At 32.6% G+C, this 21,842-nt stretch overlaps 3 protein-coding genes across 3 annotated transcripts; 2 read left to right on the top strand and 1 right to left on the bottom strand.

Moving 5' to 3' along the window:
- Positions 1-231: 231 nt before the first annotated feature.
- LOC132733526 (uncharacterized) lies at positions 232-2,982 on the top strand. Its single transcript, XM_060720185.1, has 2 exons — positions 232-717; positions 1,198-2,982. Exons 1-2 carry the CDS (start codon positions 652-654, stop codon positions 2,662-2,664), a joined length of 1,533 nt encoding a protein of 510 aa, XP_060576168.1. The 5' UTR covers positions 232-651; the 3' UTR covers positions 2,665-2,982.
- A 2,628-nt stretch (positions 2,983-5,610) lies between these two features.
- LOC132733531 (organic cation transporter protein-like) lies at positions 5,611-14,034 on the bottom strand. Its single transcript, XM_060720191.1, has 11 exons — positions 13,719-14,034; positions 12,875-13,098; positions 12,311-12,541; positions 11,023-11,225; positions 10,121-10,293; positions 9,351-9,513; positions 8,634-8,768; positions 7,744-7,829; positions 7,238-7,358; positions 6,523-6,595; positions 5,611-6,169 (listed from the first exon to the last, which is right to left on the bottom strand). The coding sequence occupies exons 1-11, from the start codon at positions 13,849-13,851 to the stop codon at positions 5,957-5,959; spliced, it is 1,755 nt and encodes a 584-aa protein (XP_060576174.1). The 5' UTR covers positions 13,852-14,034; the 3' UTR covers positions 5,611-5,956.
- Positions 14,035-16,160: 2,126 nt separating this feature from the next.
- Positions 16,161-21,135, top strand: LOC132733525 (large ribosomal subunit protein mL65-like). Its single transcript, XM_060720184.1, has 4 exons — positions 16,161-16,997; positions 17,420-17,534; positions 18,553-18,726; positions 20,428-21,135. The coding sequence occupies exons 1-4, from the start codon at positions 16,200-16,202 to the stop codon at positions 20,805-20,807; spliced, it is 1,467 nt and encodes a 488-aa protein (XP_060576167.1). The 5' UTR covers positions 16,161-16,199; the 3' UTR covers positions 20,808-21,135.
- Positions 21,136-21,842: the final 707 nt, after the last annotated feature.

Genomic DNA, 21,842 nt, shown 5'->3' with positions numbered 1-21,842 from the left:
GTTTTAACGTAACGTATTGAAATGAAATGTAAGAAAACGAACAATGTTTTATTAAAGATTTGACCATTTGTCAAGTAGTTACTTTACTTATCAAGTTAATGAACCGGTGGCTATCATTTTTATTTTAAGCTTAAAATCAAACAGTGCATTCAGTGTCTCAAAGTTCAAATAACATTTTCTTGATAAAATCTGTAAATTTAACTTGCATATTTGACTTCTGGACTAATATTTGATTTATGATTTATCTTTTCAGCACTGTACAAACTACAAAAGCAGACGACACCAAAATGCATTGGATATTTGCCGTTAAATTGTTCATAATGTTGTGAATTAATACCGTTTCGCTAAGTTATATGCAAATATCATCAAATTAGGAGAGTAAAATTACAGTTAAGTAAAAATATAGGAAATTAAAAATAAAATTACAGGAAAGTAAAATTACGGTACGTCACTTTCATACGTCATAAGCATGTCTCAGAATACAACATGTGCTTGATATCGGACAAGAATAATATATGTAAAAGTTACGGAAAGAAAATTTATATGAAATAAAATTAGCAATTGTGATAAAAGCTTTAATCACCATATACCGGAAGTGTTAATTTCAAAATTGGAAGTGGGTTTTTATTTGCTAGCTATTGTAAAGACAAGATGTTGAGGACAAGGATGCAGGGAGATGATAATATGTTTAGATGGGCACGGACTGAAATGAAAAGGGTAAGATATATCCTTGAAATTCATCATATATAGTTTTGATATATGAGTTTACGAGTATATTACGATTATATTTTTTTCCTTTCGGAGGCACTTTATGCCTCAAAAATCCGTGTTTTTAATTCTTTATACAAAGTATAGTACTTTGACTTTCATATATACACAATACTAATTCACTATGGTAATACTATTTGCAAACAAAACATGAGACAAAAAATAGTTCATGTTTTTACCAAAATAAAATAAATAAATAAATGAACAGTTTTTGAGAAATACAAATGATAGCATTCTAAGGCATAATGGACCTTTAAATAAACTGTACATTTATGAATTGTAAAGTAAAACCATCAACTCATTTTTTAAAGATATCACATTAATATTAACATAAAATACAAGTATAATTATGAAGAATATAAATTATATTTAACTGTTTAAAAAATGACTTTTATTTCATACTGTTTCCTATATATTTTATCATATTAGGAGTTGGTGATGTCACAGTCATCTTATGCCAAGGTTGCCGGACTGCAAAGTGAAATTGGTCGAGTAGTTATCACGCGGGTAGCCGGAAGTGAACTCGAGTATAAAAGAACGCTGAATATGTACCGGAAGGACATTGCATGTACTGTAAACAATATTAGAAGGGAGCAAATAAAAATGAAAATGAAGCTTGGAAGATATGTGAGAAAACTGAAACAGACACGGATTGAACATGTAAAACTGATAAAGGAACAACAACGCCACGACAAGGAAAGAGCACTCTTGGAAGAACTTCACCTAAGATTAAAATCCGAAGCTACGGCTAGAACACCGGAACCAGTAACATATCCAGTCGGTGATCACTATCTAGAAAACAAACTCGAAGAAGACCAAAGTTTTCACGAAGACGAGGAAACTTATGAACGCAAGCAACCGCCACAGATTGATTTCAAGAGCGGTTCAATGTTTCTTCAAACAGGAATAACAGACGTCCATCCAGGAGAGAATGACTCAAATGATGGCGACGGTCAACAAGCCGGAAACACGCGAAACAGAAAAGTGAGCCGGGCATTTGAACCAATGCTTCCAATGATAGATGAAGATGCTGAAAAAGAATGCGACGAATCGAATGAAAAGCCAGCATGTACAAAAGATGAATCAGAACCGGATAGATTTGATCTAAAAGTTTGGGATGAGGAGATGTCGGTATCGTCATATGGTGGTCGATTAAAGAAGAAAAACGATGTGTCATTCTCCGATATTATCAAACTGAAATACACAGGGACAAAGAATCTGTTTGATGTGGTTCATAAATTAGCAAGGAAACACGGTATCCCTGATGTTGTAGAAAAAGTCCCTGATCCACGAGACAATATTGTTCATCGCGGTTCTACTAATGACTCACTTAAACTTCAAGCAGCCATTTTATATCCGATAAAATATGGATATAGTCCGGAAGAGGAAACAAACGAGCCTGAAGTCGATAGACTAGCTGCAAGCAACAGTAAATCTCCTGTAGTGACGGAAAGTGAAAATGACGCGATGTCAGATTATAGAGACAGTGTTTCTTCGACAGAACAGAAGTCAAGAAGAGTTCGGCGTCTGTCATTACGTCATTCTAGGTCAGTTGATGAAAGCGAGGATTATGACATTTACTTAGATGTGCCGGACAAATCGAGACAATTAAAGTCAAGAGATCTAAGCATGCCCGATTTAGTCGATAGAGTTCGAAAAATCAAATTTGAACAAGTTGATAGATTATCTTCTAGTCAAAGGTTAGAAAATGAAATGATATCGTCATATAATCTGTTATCTCCTTCGCCATCATATAAGCCGTCTTCGTCACGTTCATCTAGGTCACTTCCGGCACTTTCTAAGAGTTCTGAGAAAGATGACAAGAACAACGTCAGCTGGACGCAAGCGTTTGGATTACTCAGAGCTATTCATAGTCTTGAAGACGTTTCAGCATAGAGTACAGAAGCCGCAAATATTTAAAGCGATATCATATATAATTATACATAATGGTTCTAAAAACACAGTTTTCATTTGTGATCTGACCTTCACTTATTTATTTGTGTTCACGTTGATTGATACTTTTTAATAGAGATCACGGTGAAGAACTATAACTAATTCAATGTTTATACTGAATGAATTATAATCAAATTACCCTAAGTTGTACATAATGATATTGAATGCATTCTATTATAAGCTATATAAGTTAATACGTCACAAGACATTGGAAATGTATCACATGTAATCAAATTTGTCGAAATAAATTTCACTTTATTGCACAGTTTTAATCTATTTTGATAATGGTTTCACTTTTTTCAGGCAATGCGTTAAAAGAAAATATATTATGAGGACCAAGATTCTTCCATTTAGAGCTTAAAAAACGTCCTAGATCTGTTTAGATAAATATCATATATTTCAGTGATCATAATTTACTACATGCATGCACTTCAATGAAACTTTAAGATAATAACAAAAAAATATGTAGATGGTCTTTAACAGCTTTTTTACTGTTCTCATGGATTAACTTTTTTTGATGGCATAATGTCTGTCGTGCGTCGCTATCCACAATGTCTTTAAACAATCCTCCCCCTTAATTACCACAAGGTGGTTTTTGCTTTCCTTTGGTGATCTTCGAAATGTGTCCAAAATAAAAATACATACAGTCTGATGTTTAAGTAGGTTACAGGAGTTAACACAGACCCTAATGAAAATATTATTATGTCTTCTTAGAAACTACAGCGCCCAATCCTTAGATACTTTGTATGTAACATTTCCTTGTGTTCTCTATACAAAATTGTATAAACCATGCCCCTGGTGAAGAAATTTGGTCGCTCTTTGGAATGCACTTCTATTTATTTCATACACTTATACATGAATAGGTAAACAAATATTTAAATCTTCTGGATATTCGGTATGGCTGCCCTTGTACGCATTTACAAAAGTTATATGAATTTTACCCCCTGGGGTCTAAAATGGCTCTGCTAGTTGTCATTAATACATATATTTATCTTCATGCGTTCAGAGTATTTATTGTATTTATAGATTGTGATTAATTTCTAAGTAAAACCATTTTATTTGATCTTTATTTAGAACGAATATACAAGTTGTTCATTGTTTGAGCGTGTACTCATCATTTCTGGAAATCACGATCCGATTTTAGTTAAAAATCCTATAACGAACAATGAATTGTAGATCCGGCTAGATAACTGATTTAATAACGCCTTTCTTACACGTAAATTGCTTGTATATAGTCTTCATATTTATTTTCATAACGTCTAACAACACAGTAATTATCTTTGTTCTGTACTTCAGAATATTTGTGTCCTTTTCATGATTTTTTAATGGTCACTGAAGACTTGATAACAAACCAATGTAATTAAGAGATCATAATTTCAAATGGTACCAATTCTAATATATGTGTACAGTGCTCTATAGTACTATCTAAGCTGTCATACGCCAAGACTTGGAAACGTGTAATGTAAATTTCGAATATCTTCACATTTATTCTTGCACGAGTGTTATCATTTATAATACGTTTCACTGCTTTTTGGCAAGTTAAACAAATGAATAACTTATACAGTCTTCATTTGTAAAACATGAATTCATAAGATCCCGTGGATATAAACTATATTCGTGCATATAATTTTACTTTGCGTATAAAAACTAAGTAATGCAAGGTAATCCTATTCATAACCAATTTTTCCCTTCGGTGTTCAAAAAACACCTTATTTTTTAGATCTTGTTGAAATAATGCTAGAAAGTAAATTTTACAGTGTCTTAATTTGCTTTAAGCACTTGATGCGGGGTGCGCTGTTGTTTTTTTATTTGGGTTAATTTATTACCACTCCTTTTCAAATAATAATTTTTAAATTGATAATTGAAATCAGAACAAAATTTAGAATTTTTTAAAATTTCCCTTTTATTTATAAGATGAAATTTGATAACATTAATTTTATTTGTTTTTTGATTTTATATTATGTTTGCTTATACACTGCTAATAGACCGATGTAGACAATTTGGTGTCAAGCAAATTAAAATTCTTAAGCCCCCCGTCAATTTGTAACTTTCCAGTCTCAATTGGGGTTGATTCATTTACTTTTGTTATTATGAATGTCTGTGTTTTTTCAAATGCTATTGACATTGATCACAGCAATGTCACAGCGGTTACAACACCAACAAACGAATTACAAATATGCTGAAGAAAAAATAAACATTTTATTTTGTTTATTTGCACAGGGTGTTTCAAATAAAAGAAATGTAAGGCATAGCTCATCAATTTATTCATTGTCACGTTCTTTAAATCCACCATATTTATTATTCCATATCTTGACCTTAGAGACAATTTACAGTATTTTGAAGTGATCAGGGTGGTTTTAACCTTGATGTAATGGCATGTTGACCGATTTTTTAAAAGAAATAATATATATATCATAATTTCTTGATAGTGATAACTAATATCTTCATTTTTATTGTTTTTAACGTCAAAGCAACACAGTAAAGGTATTATGGCAACTTTCCAGCATAAATGTGGTAGAGGCAGACCTCATGTGGCCTTTCATGCATTATTTCAGGAACGGGTGCTTGAGTAGGACCACAACCGATGTTCCGTAAGCACAATAAGAGATCAAAATTGTCAAAGTGGTTTAAGATCAACAATCTAAATCACTCGGTCACAGGAGCCTTATAGTCCTATTCTAATCGTATAGCACCAAAATCTCTGAAGAACTCGTATGATGTAATGTAAATTCTGAATATCATTCTTTTTTATTTAAACATATTACATTTCTGTGCACGAGTGTTTCGATATATAATATAACGTTTCACATGCAATGGCAATAAACTAAACAAATGCAATAAAACTTAACTACACGTCTTCATTTGTTTTTGTGTAAAACAATAAATTCATTTATCACATACCCGTGCCGATTTTGCGACTCCGTAAAAACGGTATTGCACGGTCGTGCATATATTTTTGACGTGACGTCATTTGCGTTATAAAAACCTAGTGTAATGACGCACTAAATGTTAGCGTTAAATTAAATGCGAGTCATTGAAAAAATGATTCTTTTTCATTTTAAACTCTCTTTATTTGGAGTATTTGGATAAATAGAATATTATATTCGTATAAGTTCAATACTGAATTTATTGAACTCGTTGTTTAAAATAATATAATGCTCGCCTGAGGCTCGCATAAATATAACTTTATACAACTCGTTCAGTATTTAACTTACACTCATTCAATATCCTCTAATTATGACATTTGCTGGTCGGATTCGGTTCTTTCACGATGCCGTCTGCTACCGCAAGGTGCTTTAAATCTATTGTCTTTATACCATCTTTCGCATTCCTCGAGTGTCTGAGGGAGTTCGTACTGATTTGTTTCTGGTACCCATAACATTGTCACGGAAACAATAGCGCACATAATGCCGAACACTAAGCCTGGTGCCCAGACTGCCACTTCCGCCTGCAGGAAATGAGTATAAATTAATGATAACGTTAAGAGAAAAGAAAACCAATTAATTTGTGGGCACAAAATCAACAAAATCACAAATCAAAGTGCAGAGTACAAAAAGGCTGGCTATCTGCTACTGCTGCTGTAGTACATTTAATAGCGTTTTATATATGTCTTTAACCTGTCTAATAATCACAGACAGATATACAGTTTGGACTGCTTTTAAATGAAACGTTGCTATGGAAAAGACAAATAGTACACTGCATGATTTCGCAAAAATGGTTACTATGGTTAAGCGATAAATCGCCAACCCAAAAAAATCAGGCCAGACTTAAAGCATGGTAGACATAAACAACGTTACATACCAGATTCCGCGAGAATGGCGCCAACATTCCACCTATCCTTGCTGCGGCAGACGACATGCCAATGCCTAGATTTCTGAAACAAAGGATATCTTAGGACAACATCTTAAATGTCAGTAGACTCAGTACTAACATAACATTAGTATCTTTAGTAGCAATCGTCAAATATGAAATAACTAGTAAAATACAACACGGTAACAGTACTTATTGCAGTTCTAACTTTTAACATTCAAACGTCATATTACCCAACATAACTTCAATCAATAAAGTTCTTTTCCAAAGCATATTTATGGCATTTTTTTACTTTATCCTTTTATTTCTTTAAGAACATGTACTACAATAATATTTAAACGAACAATAATTGTTATTCTTCGCCGCATGTACTTAATGTACTCATCACTTTTGGTAGTTCATAGATGTAAAAGATATTTCATTTCTCCGACTCCGAAGTGTAATATATTTACAACACACACGCACTTCTTTAGCAAGTTAGATGCTATACAAACCACATTTACAGTCCAACCTCGATTATTCGAATTGCTGAGAACTGAAAATTTACTTCGAATAATCGATGGGTTCGAATAATCGAAATCCGAATAGAGTTATAGACATGTTTAATATGCGAACAATATTTTATGACGGTCATTTGAAGTGACCTATTAAATGAATAAATTTTTCAAGTTTTATTTATTTATTTATCTATAATAAACAAACTTACCTCATATTGGTTGGGTACAATTCCGGAGTGTACAGAAATATTGTGCTAAAGGACCCTGTGATTGCAAACTTTCCAATCAAAGTAAATACTGTTGAACCCAAAATCATCGCCGAGTTTCCATCTTTAAAAAGAAAAATATATTTCGTTTTTAAGAAAATATTAGTTATCTCACTTGGGTGAATATCAGTTGATATTTTCAATTGCAAAAAAATCGATAATGAGTTTACATGATGTATACTAGTATTCAGTATTAGCAGGGCAACGGACGTTACTCTTCGGGTGTTTCCGTCACAATCCGGTTATGCTTAATTAATATTTCTACGGACTGCCTTAACCCGTAATCAGTTATTATGAACTTTCTCGAAGTGTCATAGAAAGGGCGGGAAAAGTACAATTGTCAGACTAGAGATCATGACCGAATTTTTTATGTGTTCTTGGTCGGATTAAGATTTTTGTAAAAGGAATCAGAGCAACGAACAATGATGTAATAATGTAAATAATCTTACTTGCTGTTGTTGTCAGGATTGTAGCAGTAATGAGTGCTACTCCACATATACAATGAAATGCTATACAAGTCGGTTTTCTACCATATCTGAAATATATATACAAAAAACGAGGGCATGTAGAGCTCATATTACTGCCGGGTTTTAATGTTTTACACGTTTTCTTGTTTGTTGCTCTTGTACATTTTGTTATATCTATTAGTATTATGATTATTTTACATGGAGTTAAATAACGTATATATAACTTTCTATTAAATTTACTGAGACATTAGCCGATTCACTGGTGTCATATAACAAAGCAAGTTGAATGTGATTCAGACATATTTTATGAATTTTCAAGTGCTTCTTCAGCGCATCATTTACGAAATTGTCATTACTTCTTATGTTATAACAAGTGGCTCAATCACATAATGGCTGCTTATTTAAGAATTATGTAAAACGAGTGGTTTGGTAAATGTCTCAGGGAATACCGAATATAAAAAGTCCAAGTACGTGATATTACATGCGTCTGTTAACGAAGCACAAAAGTCGTCGTTCATAAGCTCATCATTCTCTCATGCAATCTTTAAAAAAGCCAACATTTTCCTGGAAATTGTTTGAATGGTATTTTGTCAATTTGATTAATCATCATTTACTGTAAGTGCTGCTTGATCCGGTCATATATTGTACAAATTTTGCGTAATTATTGCACAATCCCTGCATTCCTGGGAAAGTATAATTGTGACTACGCAGTTGAATGATATTAACGTCGCTTCTTGATCTATATTAATGTATAAATATTTTTTTGTTTCCTTTGTTATTTTTTGAGTGTTTTTTTCTGTTGTTGTTGTTTCCTTTTTTATATGAGAAACGATATTGTTTATTGGAAATTAAGAAGCTAAGAAGTTATTCACCTGTTTATCATCGCCCATTCCATGAAAGCTGCTGGGTATTCAACAACTGAACCAAGGAAAAAATTTAAGAATCTATCTCCAGCAAGACTAGAAGATATCAACATTATACCATAATATGTTGAACTGTTCGTAATCCTGAAAAGTTATAATACGCTTTTGAATATATTTTGTCTTTTAACATCCGATGTATAGTTTTGCCAGTTTTACCTAAAGTCATACGTAACAATCATACCTAACAATGAAGTTAAATTTTCAAAACGTAAAATGTCTTAAAAATCTGGAAAAAAAGTGCTGTAGCGAATGAGAAAAATTTGGATACTGAGCATTGCATTGATAGCCAATGAAGTTGATTTTTCCTCAAAAAGGGTGGAAATCTGACTCTGATAAAAAAAAACTTTTATGCTGCAAGCTGTGTCAGTCACTTGTTAATTAAATTAGATGCGTTCTGATTGGTTTTGAAAAATAATTCGAGATGAAAAATTCTTCGAAAAAAATATAGAAAAATGTGATACATATATAAATGTATCTTCATCTTTATAATGAAATCATTATTTTACATTATCACTGTCCTAAATTTTTGGTAAATATTTGAAAACACTAAGATAAACTTTCAGTTTTTGTTCTTCTAAAATGTAACCAGATTGTAAAGATATGCAAATAATGATCATTAGAAAAGAAAAGAATAAACAAAGAAATAGAGATGAAATAATATTTTACCAGGCAAACCACATAATAATAGAAGTTAAAAATAATCGTTTAGATTTTATAAGGTCAATGGCTGTGTATGTCTTGGTGGAAACAACGTTCTTGTCCATGCCATTAGCAATACCATTTTCTGTTGTCAATACCTCAGTATCAGATTCTGGTGTTTTCTTTGTATCTGAAATAATTGAAATGTAATAATTAAAAAAAAATGGCTGCATTTCCGGTTCCTCTGCGTTCTTTTGCGAAACAAAATGGCGCCTACATTATAATAAGATGAATTTGCTCATGTTTTTGTAAATTATACAAACTGAGTGTTATTGTATATAAGTTGAACTGTTGCCACAGAAGAGACTACCGATCTCTAAAAATAAATGTACATATATTTCCCTAGATTTCCATGCTAGTCCTTCGGGGTTGAGGATTGAATACCGCTTAAACCGGTTCTATGGGAGGTTAGAGATGTTACCCCAATGAACAGACTCATTAAAATCAAGTCTGCGATTTTCAACTATTTGTTGATATTTTTGATATTTTTCATTGCTGCCGATGGTGAGATATCCCTTTTCTAGATTTTTTATGAGGCAATTTATGCATACTATATTGAAGAAAAATTGCAGAGGACACCTGATTATAATTATAGAACATATTAGTACCTTTAAACAGAACAAAGAAGATATGTACAGTTTGTTATGCATGATAATTAAAATTACCTCATATTTGATTATGCCGTTTAAGTTACTGAAACATATTCTTATGAAAGTATTACAATACATATGCTAAACCTTTTTGCACTTCGATTTCAATTCCAGAATGCATCTCGTAAGCTTGGAAGCCACTCACGGAGGCGACTTCATCGTAATCTTTTTTGTTTAGTTTACATGCTTTTTTGATGATGGCTTTTGCTTCTTTGACACGTCCATTCGCGATAAGCCATCTCAACGATTCGTCTATTAACCTGTTATAAAAAACTACATTCTTCAGACGGAATCTATATGTTTTAAGAACTAAAACAATCAAGCAACCGATATTATAGAATAATAATATTATAGAATAAGGAAGAACGACAAAAAAATGTGATGATGAAACTAACAACCTTTATAACGAAGGAGAGCTACATTAAATGTCTGCCAGTTCCAAAACAAATTTTTATGTTGCTGTTCAAGTAGGGTTTTTTTAAAAACCGTTTAGCTAGGATTTTGTGCATGCGCCATTCGCTCTTTTATGTAATCTTGCAAACGTAATTCTTTCATACAGGTATTTTTGAAGTATTATTAAAAAATGCATCAGATTTAAAGCTTTAAACACTTTTCTAAAACAATACCCTTAAAATCCATGCCATGTTCTACTAAGCTCTCTATATCGGCACTGTTGCTTTGGACAAGACACGCAACACTAAATGGAAACTTAATTGAATTATTCCACAGATTACAGATTCCAAAGCGCTATTTTATTCTATAAATGGGATTTGATAAAGAGATAAATCCGCTTGACTCTTTAAAGTAAACTGCAATTTAATCATAAGAGATTGTATAATGTGATAAATGACTATTTTACACAGCTTCACATAGGCTTTAAACACTGTTAAAGAAATGTAATCTGTAGCAGGAACCACATAGCTTAAGTATCACTTATGTTAAAACTCTTTAAAAATGTGTATGAGTATAGAACAGTTGAAATAACTTACCACCATTCGATGAGAGCCCAAGCTGATAAACAGGCCAAACACGTCTGGAAGTGACGCCATGACATGTTCCGGAATATATAGGCGACCGGTGTAATGATAGCTATACCCGTTGTCCAGAACAGAAGACCAAATACTTCAACATAACCACGCACTCCTTTTGGCATTATTTCAAGATTCAATATGGCAATTGTAAGTCCTGTACCCTTTGAACAAAAATATTGTTAAGCATTACGTCTGCAGTTGAGAATAAAAACTAAGATAACTTAAATAAAAATAAGTTAATAGTTTGAGAACCCTATCTAGAGCTATTAATACAATATTCGCAATCTAACTGTCACTGTTATTTTCAACAGCGTTAATCCATAAATGACAAAAAATGCAATTTTATCATCATGTTTCTACCATGTTACTTTCGAAATAAAAGGTTTTAAATTCTTTGTTTCATATTATAACAGTAAAGCCTTTGTAGAACAGCAGCCTTAAATTTGGTTGATATATCATACTGAATGATTTAGCTATAAAGAGGTTAAACTTATAAATTGCAAAGTCTTACTTTGAAAAGAAATGAAAATATTGATGTTCAATGGCTGATCTTATATGAAGGTTGCATTGTATAATGTTGAGAATAAGTGGATTAGTCCAGTGCAAATAAATATACACGTGGTAGGAGTTATTGTCATTTTCTTATTTTCATAAATGTCAGGAATCTGTCTCGAAGACTGGATATTTTATATTATTATACGTCGTTACATCCTTCAATGTAAAACTCCCATAGGCCTATGATGCTCTCTGATTGTTGAGTATCATCCTTGCAGAAAATATCCGCAGTCTCTAGGAATATTTCTTATATCACCCTTAGTCACATATGAATGTCACTCTTAAAGAGAATATTCCTTGGGGGACATATTTCTTATATTACCCTCCATATGCAACTATTCGGTATGATAAAACATAAATACTAGTAACACATAAACTGTTCGGGTAATAATGAATATTGTCAACCATTGGACTGGCATATAGTGCTGAGGCGCTGCCAGTTGTTGGGATGACAATAAGTATATCTAACACCTTAGCAGATATGTGGTGTTTAAATTACGGTATATGATAAAAGTTACAGAAATTTGAATCGGAAAAGCGCTGGAAATTATCATTACAATTATTACATGTATGTCAATTTTGGGAGTGTCATTAGTTTAGTAGTTTTTGTACGTCTTCAGAAACAGTTTGATCAGAAAATGACTTATTTTGGTTTAAGGCAAATGTGTCATTTCAGAAGGTCCGAAATTACCTGTTGGAAACCACCTGTAAGTATCCGCATTACAGCAAACGAAGAGAAGTTTGGTACAAACGCTGTAGCCAAAGCTATTCCAAACAACGTCACGTGACAGACAATATGAATCCGCTTCCGGCCGAATCTATCAGACAAACTGGTAAATATAAACGCCCCGAAACCTTGTCCAAGCATAACAAGCGTCTGTGACACTTCTGCAAGCTCTTTTCTCTCACATACCAAGTCCCACTGGTAGAATAAATTAACATTGAAAGAAGAAACCAATTAACACTTATAAATGAAATTCACGTCCTATTATAGACCATTTTAGATCATATCAATATTCATATTTGTATATCTTAATTCTTAAACTGATTGCATGTATTTTATTTATGTGATGAAAATCTGAAACCTTGATAAAGCTATACGATGATTGATATTACTTATAACATAGATGAAGTCAAAGTTGATATTGTTGAAACTACACAATTTGGAGAAACCCATAAGATAGGAGAAGTATTTGGGCATATATAAAATAAACATAAATTGTCATATAATATTTAAATATAACTCGTTATCTACCTCTGAAACAACTGATCTTTCATTTGAAAACTGGCCGTAAAACTCATGATAGTTCCATCCATTCGTGCATCCAGTTTCCGTTACAGTTACCACCCCTGTGTCATTTAGAGTTGTTTTTATCGAACACTTCTCATACTCCCGAATAATAGACTGGTTCATAAAACTTTCCGCAACTGTAGAATTGGAATTTAGAACTTCTTTACATTCATATTGTGGTCTGTAACCTGAAATAATTTATCGTTAATACAAATCGCCGATTGCCAAGAATCATCTCTGATCCGAATTTTAACGGAAAATGCCGAAATGTTACGATTGAATAAACAGCATCTTATTTTGTGATAAGACATGTCCATTGCTTTGCAATAATCAAACGTGTTAATTGTACTATTTCTATTTTATAATTTGTTTCTGAACAAGTTTTGGATATTAATATAGAAAAATTGTTTTGTTTGTGTTTACTTTTTTCAATCTAATTCTGTGGATTCTGCCAAGGAAGACTACAAGTGATTGTAGGCGTATTTCAAAACAGCTCATATAAGGATAACGATAAGCAATGTGAATGTGGAGATTGGAATTCTTTTGTACACATATTTTACACAGCTCTTAGAAGGTCATTATAAGAAAAAATTGTGAACAATGAAAGTAGTTGTAAATATATAGCTCACACAGCTCAAATATGATAACGATAACAATGTGATTCACTGAAGAATAGAACTCATTGGATATCGGAGCTCGTAAAATATGTGGATGGGAGCAGAGGAAGAGAAGCGTGGATATAGGCATATTTCAAAAGAGGGATCGGGATGAATGATATGGGTAGTTTGCATAACTTTGGATTTCTTACCAAGAAAAACGATCGACAGCACGTGAAAGCCACACGACCATATTGCTAGAAGCAGAACGATAAGCTGTCGTCTCTGGTAGGATCCCCATTGACCAAGAGAGAGCCAAATTTGGTCAACATCTACAATTGCCATTTTTTTACAAGATTTATAAATAAGTCCACTTCAATAAAACAAACTTCCAAAAGATCGGTGTATATGTAACACGTTAAATACACGGTCTCAGCATCTTAGATACATTATTAAAAGCCACACATGAAATGATCATATATATTCTGGAAGGACTGACAAGAGAAATGGTTTTGAACCGGATATAAGCAGATCTTTAATTTACTATTAATGTAAACTCACGTCGGAATAAATATCTCAGATATATGTCATAAATAAGTACGTAATTGGGATATAGTTCGAATATTATCATTCAGATGGACATGGCGTTTCATTTAATAATATGATTACAAACACGTCGTGTGTGACAGTGAATATCAAGTTGCTCTATCAATATATTACTATAGTAAATATATAACGGTATAACAAATTTGCATAGATGTTCAAGTTCTTTGGATACTTTGACACACGGATGCAATCAGATAGATTAATCTGAGCAGTGTATTGTTTGTTCATATACATATATATACATATTACGATATTATTCATTCGGTGCCTGAACGTGACCCTTCATTGATTACTACCAATTGCACATGTATATTATTGAAGACGAAATCGAGCAGTTAATGCAAATTTCAATATCTCTACAACTTACTGTGCTTACTTTAATGATATTAAGAAATATTTAGACAGTTAATTTTTTCTTCAAAAATCCTGATGCTATCAAATATTTTATACTTATGGACAGTGACAACAGACTTACTTCGTACTTCACTTCAGTGTTGCTTTATTTTGCTGGTTCTTCGATCGGGATTATTGATTCCAGCACTTTTATAAGTGTTGGAAATTAAATACCGAAGCCGGTGCTAGGGGGCATGATGGATGTAGCATTTTTTTCATTATCCCTAAAGCCGTTTAATGTTTTTGCGCGTATAACACAAAATACTATTCACACTTTTTTCACTTAGTGATCTAGGTTAGGTATCAAACACTTTGGAAAAATCTAAAATGATGGTGTCAGTTGATTGAGCAGCATCATAAAGCTTTGAAAGCTCATTTCTTGTTGAAGTTGGGTCTCGCATTAAAAGAAAATCCCCCAAAAAATCGTGAATGTTAAAATTTTATGAGCATAAATGTTATTTTCCAGGTCAGTAAGAAGATATTTACAAATGATATACTCTGGACTTGTACACAGAACTGACGAGAACAATGGCAAGTAATTTTCAGCAAGGTGTATACCAGGGTTGCGAAGACATAGTGTCCTACCACTGGTTGGTTAAGTTTAACCTTTTTTTCCTCTTTTTGAGATAACTGCTCATTAGTTTACAAGTGTTATCGGACAGACCATAGGCCTTAACGTTAAGGATGATCAAGTCATATGCATTGCTACAATTAACATGTTATCATCATGCAAGGACCTGATTCAAATATTCCACAAGTCTATGTATTGATGGATTATAAATTATAAACATACATTTACATATTTCTTAAATTTTTCGAAATGATCTTCATAATCTTGTTTACATAAAATCTCATTCTTTCAATTTTAGGTATAAAAATGTAGCCATATAATTCCTCAGGTAAGAACTCCCAGTTATGGCAGCAACTCATTTCGTTCCTATGCACCAAATCTTTGGAATTCACTTCATCAACAGCTCAGACTCGAATTGAATTCTGGCCAATTAAAATCTAAATAAATGCATGGAATTTGGCTTGAATTTTTGTTAGTGCTCAATATACAATATTTGTGTTCTGTCAGTAGGCTGCTGATCTGATGTTCCCAATTCTGACTTGTGAAATTTTCACTTTTAACACTAGTGGACACACTCTTGTGTTACATGTAATTATCAGTATTTTATTTTATTTCTTTTAAAGCAGTTTTCTTAGAACTATGTCAAGATCAGTAGACTCCACATAACCTTTAAATTTTATAACTTAAAATTTATTTATGAGTTTTAATGTGTACTGCAGTATGGTTAATTTTATTTATTTATATTTATATACTAATAAGTACAGGAAATAGGATGTTATCTATAGCATGTCATAATTATTATTTATTTATATCATCTTATTATAAAGCTATTAATGACTATATCCCACACTTTATTACTATAATTATTTTAACCAGCAATAACATTGCCTTTCATTAATTTGCAAAATGTTGGAATATGTGCTTCTTCTATGTGTTTTATGTTTTAAATGTACGTATGTCGGTAAAAAGCTGTGCATAGCTTAAGTTTTTGTGATATGTTTATTTGTTATAACGGCAATAAATAATTTTGATTTGATTTGGTCTCTTCACTGTAAAACTACCGAATCTCGGATACCGGAATTTACCATTTACCAATACAGGAATTATCAAGTCCAAAACCAAGATGGCAGCGCTCATGTGCCGACCGTCAAATATTTTCAAAACAATTCGATTTGCTCAGCTCGGACATTTACGAAACACGCAGTCAGTTACTGTTCAAGATCAATATGACGAAGATGCACATTATCCACCAATCAAACCTAAATTTCCTCCTGGTAGCTGGGGAGAAATGGAGCCCCTCTTTGCCTGGTTCTGGGAAAACGATCGGGAGAAGATTTCAGCTTTGAGAAATGTCAAAGATAAAGTTGATTATATAACTAAAGGCGATCATAAAGTATGGAAATACAATAGCCTTGACACAACCCCAGACATGCTTGAATATCAGCGTAAAATAACAAAAACTTACATGATTCGTGGTTCATTACCTGCCTTATATGATGATCTTTCTTTTGATGATCATTTTGATGACAGTTTGTTGAAAAAAATAATTTCAGAATCAATAATTCAAGAATTAGAACTAAACAGAGAAAGGTTTAAGAAGCATGCTATATTAAGAGATCATAATAGACCACATCGGTTAGTACATAGATACGATTATGAGCATTCAAATGTTCTGTCATTGAATTGGTTTTCAAATTTGCTCGGAGTACTAAGTGCCAGAAGGAAAGATATTTTTGATAGTCATGTTGATACCGATGTTAAAATCTCTGCTTGTTGGTCTCGTCATGGCGTTCTCAGAAAGATGCCAAGAAGAAAACCAAGAATTGCAAAAGGAAAAGAATACCTGAGGCAGAATAACAGCGAGTTTTATGGAGAACATACAGTGGACTTCCAATTAAGGAAAAGCAAACCATTACCAGAGGTAAGAAAAAAGAAATTCTGGACAATTCAATTAATCAAAGTTATATGAATGTGGAACACCTCAACATTATTTCTTAGCCCAAATGTTGTGATTGTTCTCTTATCCAAATACTCCGGTGATTTAGCATCATTAGGTTACATGTACATGTACATTCAAAATGGTGGTGCTTATCATTATGTACAGCAAATAATACTAAGAATTTAAAGAGAATGTTTTTTTATTTTAATTTTTTTCCTTTTAAATATGTATAGATTATAGGCCTGCAAAACATAATAATATTGAAAAGGTTCATTTCTTTTATAATAAATTACATGAGTTAAACGGGTTTCTAGAAAAAGAAAGGTAAGTAGTTTGATCATGAACAACATTATTTGGGTCGTAAGAGAATAGGTACATTTTGTAAATATAATTTTTATTTGCAGTTTGTTCCAACTAATGATGAAATATGCCACAACTTAAAGTACTCAAGTATGGAAGATTACAATCCGAGAGTACTTGGTCAGTTCAGAGGACTTGTCGATCGTAAATTCAGACCAGGTTAAATTTACTTATTTTCATCATTAAAATAACATATTTATATACTGTACATATTATGTATCAATAATATTCATAACATTACATGAAGCTCATAAATATGACATGGTTTAAATTTTTACAATTAAATTAACAGTCTATATTCTTTAAAAAGGCATTTAAATCTTGGAATCTTTAAAATATAGAATATTCAGAATTGAATGAGTGTCAAAATAAGTTCAAAACTAAATTTATTGAGTACATTTATTGAGCCTCTGACAAGCATAATACTGTTTTATTCAACAAGTTCAATAAATTTAGTATTAAACCTACACAAATATAATAATAATGATCGTAAGCGTTATCGCTGATTGGCTAATCGCTTCACGGGTCAATGTGCATAGGACCGCCTACCTATACGCTGACACGCGCTGACGCATTTGTGTATTTCTGGTTGTAAACAATCGGTAATGTTTATGCGTCCCCAGGCAAAATTAAGCGTATGTGGAATCTTTGTTCTGAAATATTTGCGTCCAGCTGTAATAAACATGCGTACCGGGACGCCGAAATAAGCGTCCCCGAGAACCCTGAATATTCTTATTATCACATATCCAAAATAGGAATAGTTACTTTACTGTCAAAAAGTCATTTTTTATAGCATGTATGGCAGGTGATATCAATTTTTCAAAGTTCCTTTGGCCTGTTTATCCTTCTGGTTAAAGAATTTTCTTGGTCATTCTTCTATTTCCACATTTTTGTGAAGAGCATAAATCAGAATGTTTTTGAGGTATCAACTTGAAAGCGGATAGATTTTATTGACTATCCTCTTTTTAGAACTTTTCTACTGTTTGATAAGGAAGTTTGCACTACTTGTTTTACAAGGGCAAAAAATATTAATTTATTTTACAATAGGTAAATGACATCCAAAGCTTTAAGGCATCAGTTTCTTTTTATCTTATAATGTGAGAAGGGTTACTATTATATTATGTCTTATTATGAATAAATGCCAACAGATTAAAATTTATCTATCATTTACATGCAGGATACAACATTGGTTCAACAAATGAATTCAACCACTTGAGTTTTATTTCCTTGAAAAATCCAAAATTGAAACGCATAGAAATTACTTGTGGTGAATCATATGGGAGACAGGCAAACTATGGCTATGCAATGAGCACTGGCTTTCTGTCTACAGTGGCTCAAGCCCACATGCTAGGTAAGACAACCTTTAGAATTTTTTTTTAACATTTACATTGTACCATGCTAAATATCTTACATTTATATATATGTGTCCAACTTTCAATCTGGACAAAACTATTTTTAATAGGGAAACATTCAAAATAAGTACAATCTGAACAGTGGACAGTGCAGACTATAACCAGATGGCACTGCAAATGTTACGGTTATTTATGCTCAGATTTAGGATATGATAATAAATAATAACATAATCCGAGAAACAAAGACTTTCTTGACTATTTTAGAGACCATGGCTTGCTAAGAGACCTCCTTGACTTACCGTATATCAGGTTATTTCGCGATTTTGGCAGTAATCTAATTTTAGCAGAATTTAATTTTAGCAGTTTCTTTTTCCGCGTTTTTCTGAGGACAAAGAGAACACTCTTTTTTTCCGGAGATTTAATGTTTTCACAGGTAAAACATTGTTTTCAATTTTCTTATTGATGTATTGCATACAAGTATGTGGTAAACAGATAATTGCATAAGTTGCATTAAAACTGCCTATGTTTGTATAACTACTTGCAAGGTGAGAAACTGTTTGCTCACTGTGTTTTTATGTACTTAAAAAACACTTAATGCTAAATAAACATGTTTATCCGAAATTGATACATTGATATCTATGTATCACAATGTATGATAAAAACAACTGTTAAACTGGGTAGCAAATTTATAAAAAAAAACAAGTTGCAGAAACGTGCAAAACATGTATTAAATTACGGGAAAATTTAGCAACGACATTCATTGCAAGCAAATATTGCGAAAATTAGATTCTCATGAATAACCACTGATATACGGTATTTGATGACTACCTCTACAAACTAATTTGTATCCTTGACTTGTATAGAGCCCTTGGCTTGTAAAGTGACATTGACTTCTAAAGAGATGTCATTGACTTGTTAAGAGATATTGATTTCAAAATTGACCTTGCCTGTCAAGTGACCTAGGCTTTTAAAGAGACCTTGGCTTTTAAAGAGTTTTTGGCTTGTAAAGAGACCTCTTTAAGTTGTGAAAATACTGCCCCAACTTGTTAAGAGACATCCTCGACTTGATAAGAGACAGACCTTGGCTTTAGACCTCGTGGACTTGTTAGGAGACCTTGGCTTGCTTGTAATGAGACATTGGCTTGCAAAAAGACCTCCTCAACCTTTAAAAATCATTATAAAAAATATTGCTAGTAATTAGCAAGCATGGAGGTGGTTACAAGACTGGACAGTCTAGTCAGTCTGATGTAAGTAAAATATGTCAGGATAGGGTATCCTGAAAATGTGTGTAAAGTGCAGAGTGGCACTGCATATTCGAGCATTATGTTTATCTTTGTCAACAGGAGTCTTCATTGCTACATTTGTAATATGGCTGAGACGGGGGGATATATCTCATTTATTCAAACTTTTACTCATTTGCAATTGTAAAAATAAAAAAAGCAACCATTATTAAGGCTTAATCTGGAACTTAATGGTTTAATGCAGATAAAATAATGTAATTATTTAGATGTGAAATGATAAGAATCATATCAAGTTTTTTATTATGATACATGTAGCATGACTAAGTATTGCACTCCAATTAGGTGTTGTTCTCTTGAAATATCACATACATGTACATGTATATAGATATTTGATATTAATTTACTTGAAATAAAAGGTTTTTGACAAGATGATGCACAAATATGCAAATATCTTTGCAGGTTTTAACATGCACGAGGAGCTGACCTATCCGTTCACAACTCAGACCATATTGACAGACGGTCAGAACTTCATATTGTCAGCATATCAGCTGAACACCTTACAGCTGTGGAAAGACGACAAAGCAAACACTCTTCAAAATGTCTGCTGGGCAACTGAAAGTGAAAAACTGTACGAGGAATATAAAGATGGGGAACTTGTAGGATTTAACGACAATCTCTTGAAACAGATACTGAAAATGTTCTTGATTCAGCCTTGTGACAGGAATGGAATAGATCTTGCACCAAATCTGACAGATCACAAGCCTAGCCCTCTTGATATTCCTGGAAAAATTATTTATAGGACTGTAGAAGAAGATTTTAAGTACGATAAGGGTAGTTAAACTTTTTTACTGTTGACTTTGTTGAATGTACTTGCCGAGTTTGAAGATAATTACTTTTTTTAGCTGTTAGCTTGGTAAATTTTAATGTTTATTAAGTTTAACAACAACAACATTCAAAACATTATATCAGGTTAATTATTATACTATGTCATGTTCAGAGAAGGTGTTACCTGAGACGGTTTTCGTAATACATTAATTTTGAAGTTTGTTTTAGATTTTTTGTAACAAATATTTGTGTAGATCAATTTGTAATGGTGATCTTTATCAAATAATAAAATTATAAGCAAGATGTGCGTGTAGTTTCTTCAGTGTTCTGAATAGATTGTCTTAAGGGTCTTGCCCCATTTTTAGCTCAACTTTTTTTTTTTTGAAAAAAAAAGTAGAGGTATTGCTATAGTCGCGGCGGCGTTGCCGTTCCCGTCCGCAAACTTGTACCTGGATCATAACTTTTTTATTTCTTGGTGTATTGTTTTCATACTTGGCCACAACAACCCTTGGGACAAGGCCTTTCAGTAGACCACACTAACCTTGACCTTCATCCATAAATGACCTTGACCTTCAAGGTTAAAAGTCCAGATTTTGCTTGTTCATGCTGTTATTGGCTGTAACTTTGTCATTTTTGAATGGATTGTCTTCAAACTTGAACATAATAATCTTCGAGGATATCCCTTAAAAATAACCAGACAGACCTTGACCTTCTCTCATAAATGACCTTGACTTTGAAGGTCAAATTATTGAAATTTTCATTTTTTGGCTATTGTTGGCTGTAACTTTGTTATTTTTGAATGGATTGTCTTAAAACTTAAACATAATAATGTTCAAGGATAACCCTTAAAAATAACCAGAGAGACCTTGACCTTCACTCATTAATGACCTTGCCTTTGAAGTTCAATAATGAAGTTTAAATTATTGAAATTTTCATTGTTTTGTAACTGGCTGTAACTTAGCTATTCTTGAAGGGATCAACTTCATATTATAACAGAACATACTTAAGGACAAGACCTTGTTGTTTATCAAACACTTGGGCTCTTTAAT

This window comes from Ruditapes philippinarum, unplaced genomic scaffold (assembly GCF_026571515.1).
Source record: "Ruditapes philippinarum isolate M1 unplaced genomic scaffold, ASM2657151v2 ctg1234_1_1_1_1, whole genome shotgun sequence".
Lineage (NCBI taxonomy): Eukaryota > Metazoa > Mollusca > Bivalvia > Venerida > Veneridae > Ruditapes > Ruditapes philippinarum.
The sequence above is the reverse complement of the archived record's forward strand: the minus strand, read 5'-3'. Positions and strand labels throughout refer to the sequence as shown.

What these genes read in the sequence shown, in the direction of transcription:
- LOC132733526 (XM_060720185.1), top strand. Translation starts at nt 652, where the DNA reads ATGTTGAGGACAAGGATGCAGGGAGATGATAATATGTTTAGATGGGCA. An exon ending in CACGGACTGAAATGAAAAGG is followed by an intron (nt 718 to 1,197) that starts GTAAGATATATC and finishes TTATCATATTAG; the next exon opens with GAGTTGGTGATGTCACAGTC.
- LOC132733531 (XM_060720191.1), bottom strand. Translation starts at nt 13,851, where the DNA reads ATGGCAATTGTAGATGTTGACCAAATTTGGCTCTCTCTTGGTCAATGG. An exon ending in AAAGATCAGTTGTTTCAGAG is followed by an intron (nt 12,542 to 12,874) that starts GTAGATAACGAG and finishes TTATTCTACCAG; the next exon opens with TGGGACTTGGTATGTGAGAG. An exon ending in AATCCTGACAACAACAGCAA is followed by an intron (nt 7,359 to 7,743) that starts GTAAGATTATTT and finishes TTCTTTTTAAAG; the next exon opens with ATGGAAACTCGGCGATGATT.
- LOC132733525 (XM_060720184.1), top strand. Translation starts at nt 16,200, where the DNA reads ATGGCAGCGCTCATGTGCCGACCGTCAAATATTTTCAAAACAATTCGA. An exon ending in CGATCGTAAATTCAGACCAG is followed by an intron (nt 17,535 to 18,552) that starts GTTAAATTTACT and finishes ATTTACATGCAG; the next exon opens with GATACAACATTGGTTCAACA. An exon ending in GGCTCAAGCCCACATGCTAG is followed by an intron (nt 18,727 to 20,427) that starts GTAAGACAACCT and finishes ATATCTTTGCAG; the next exon opens with GTTTTAACATGCACGAGGAG.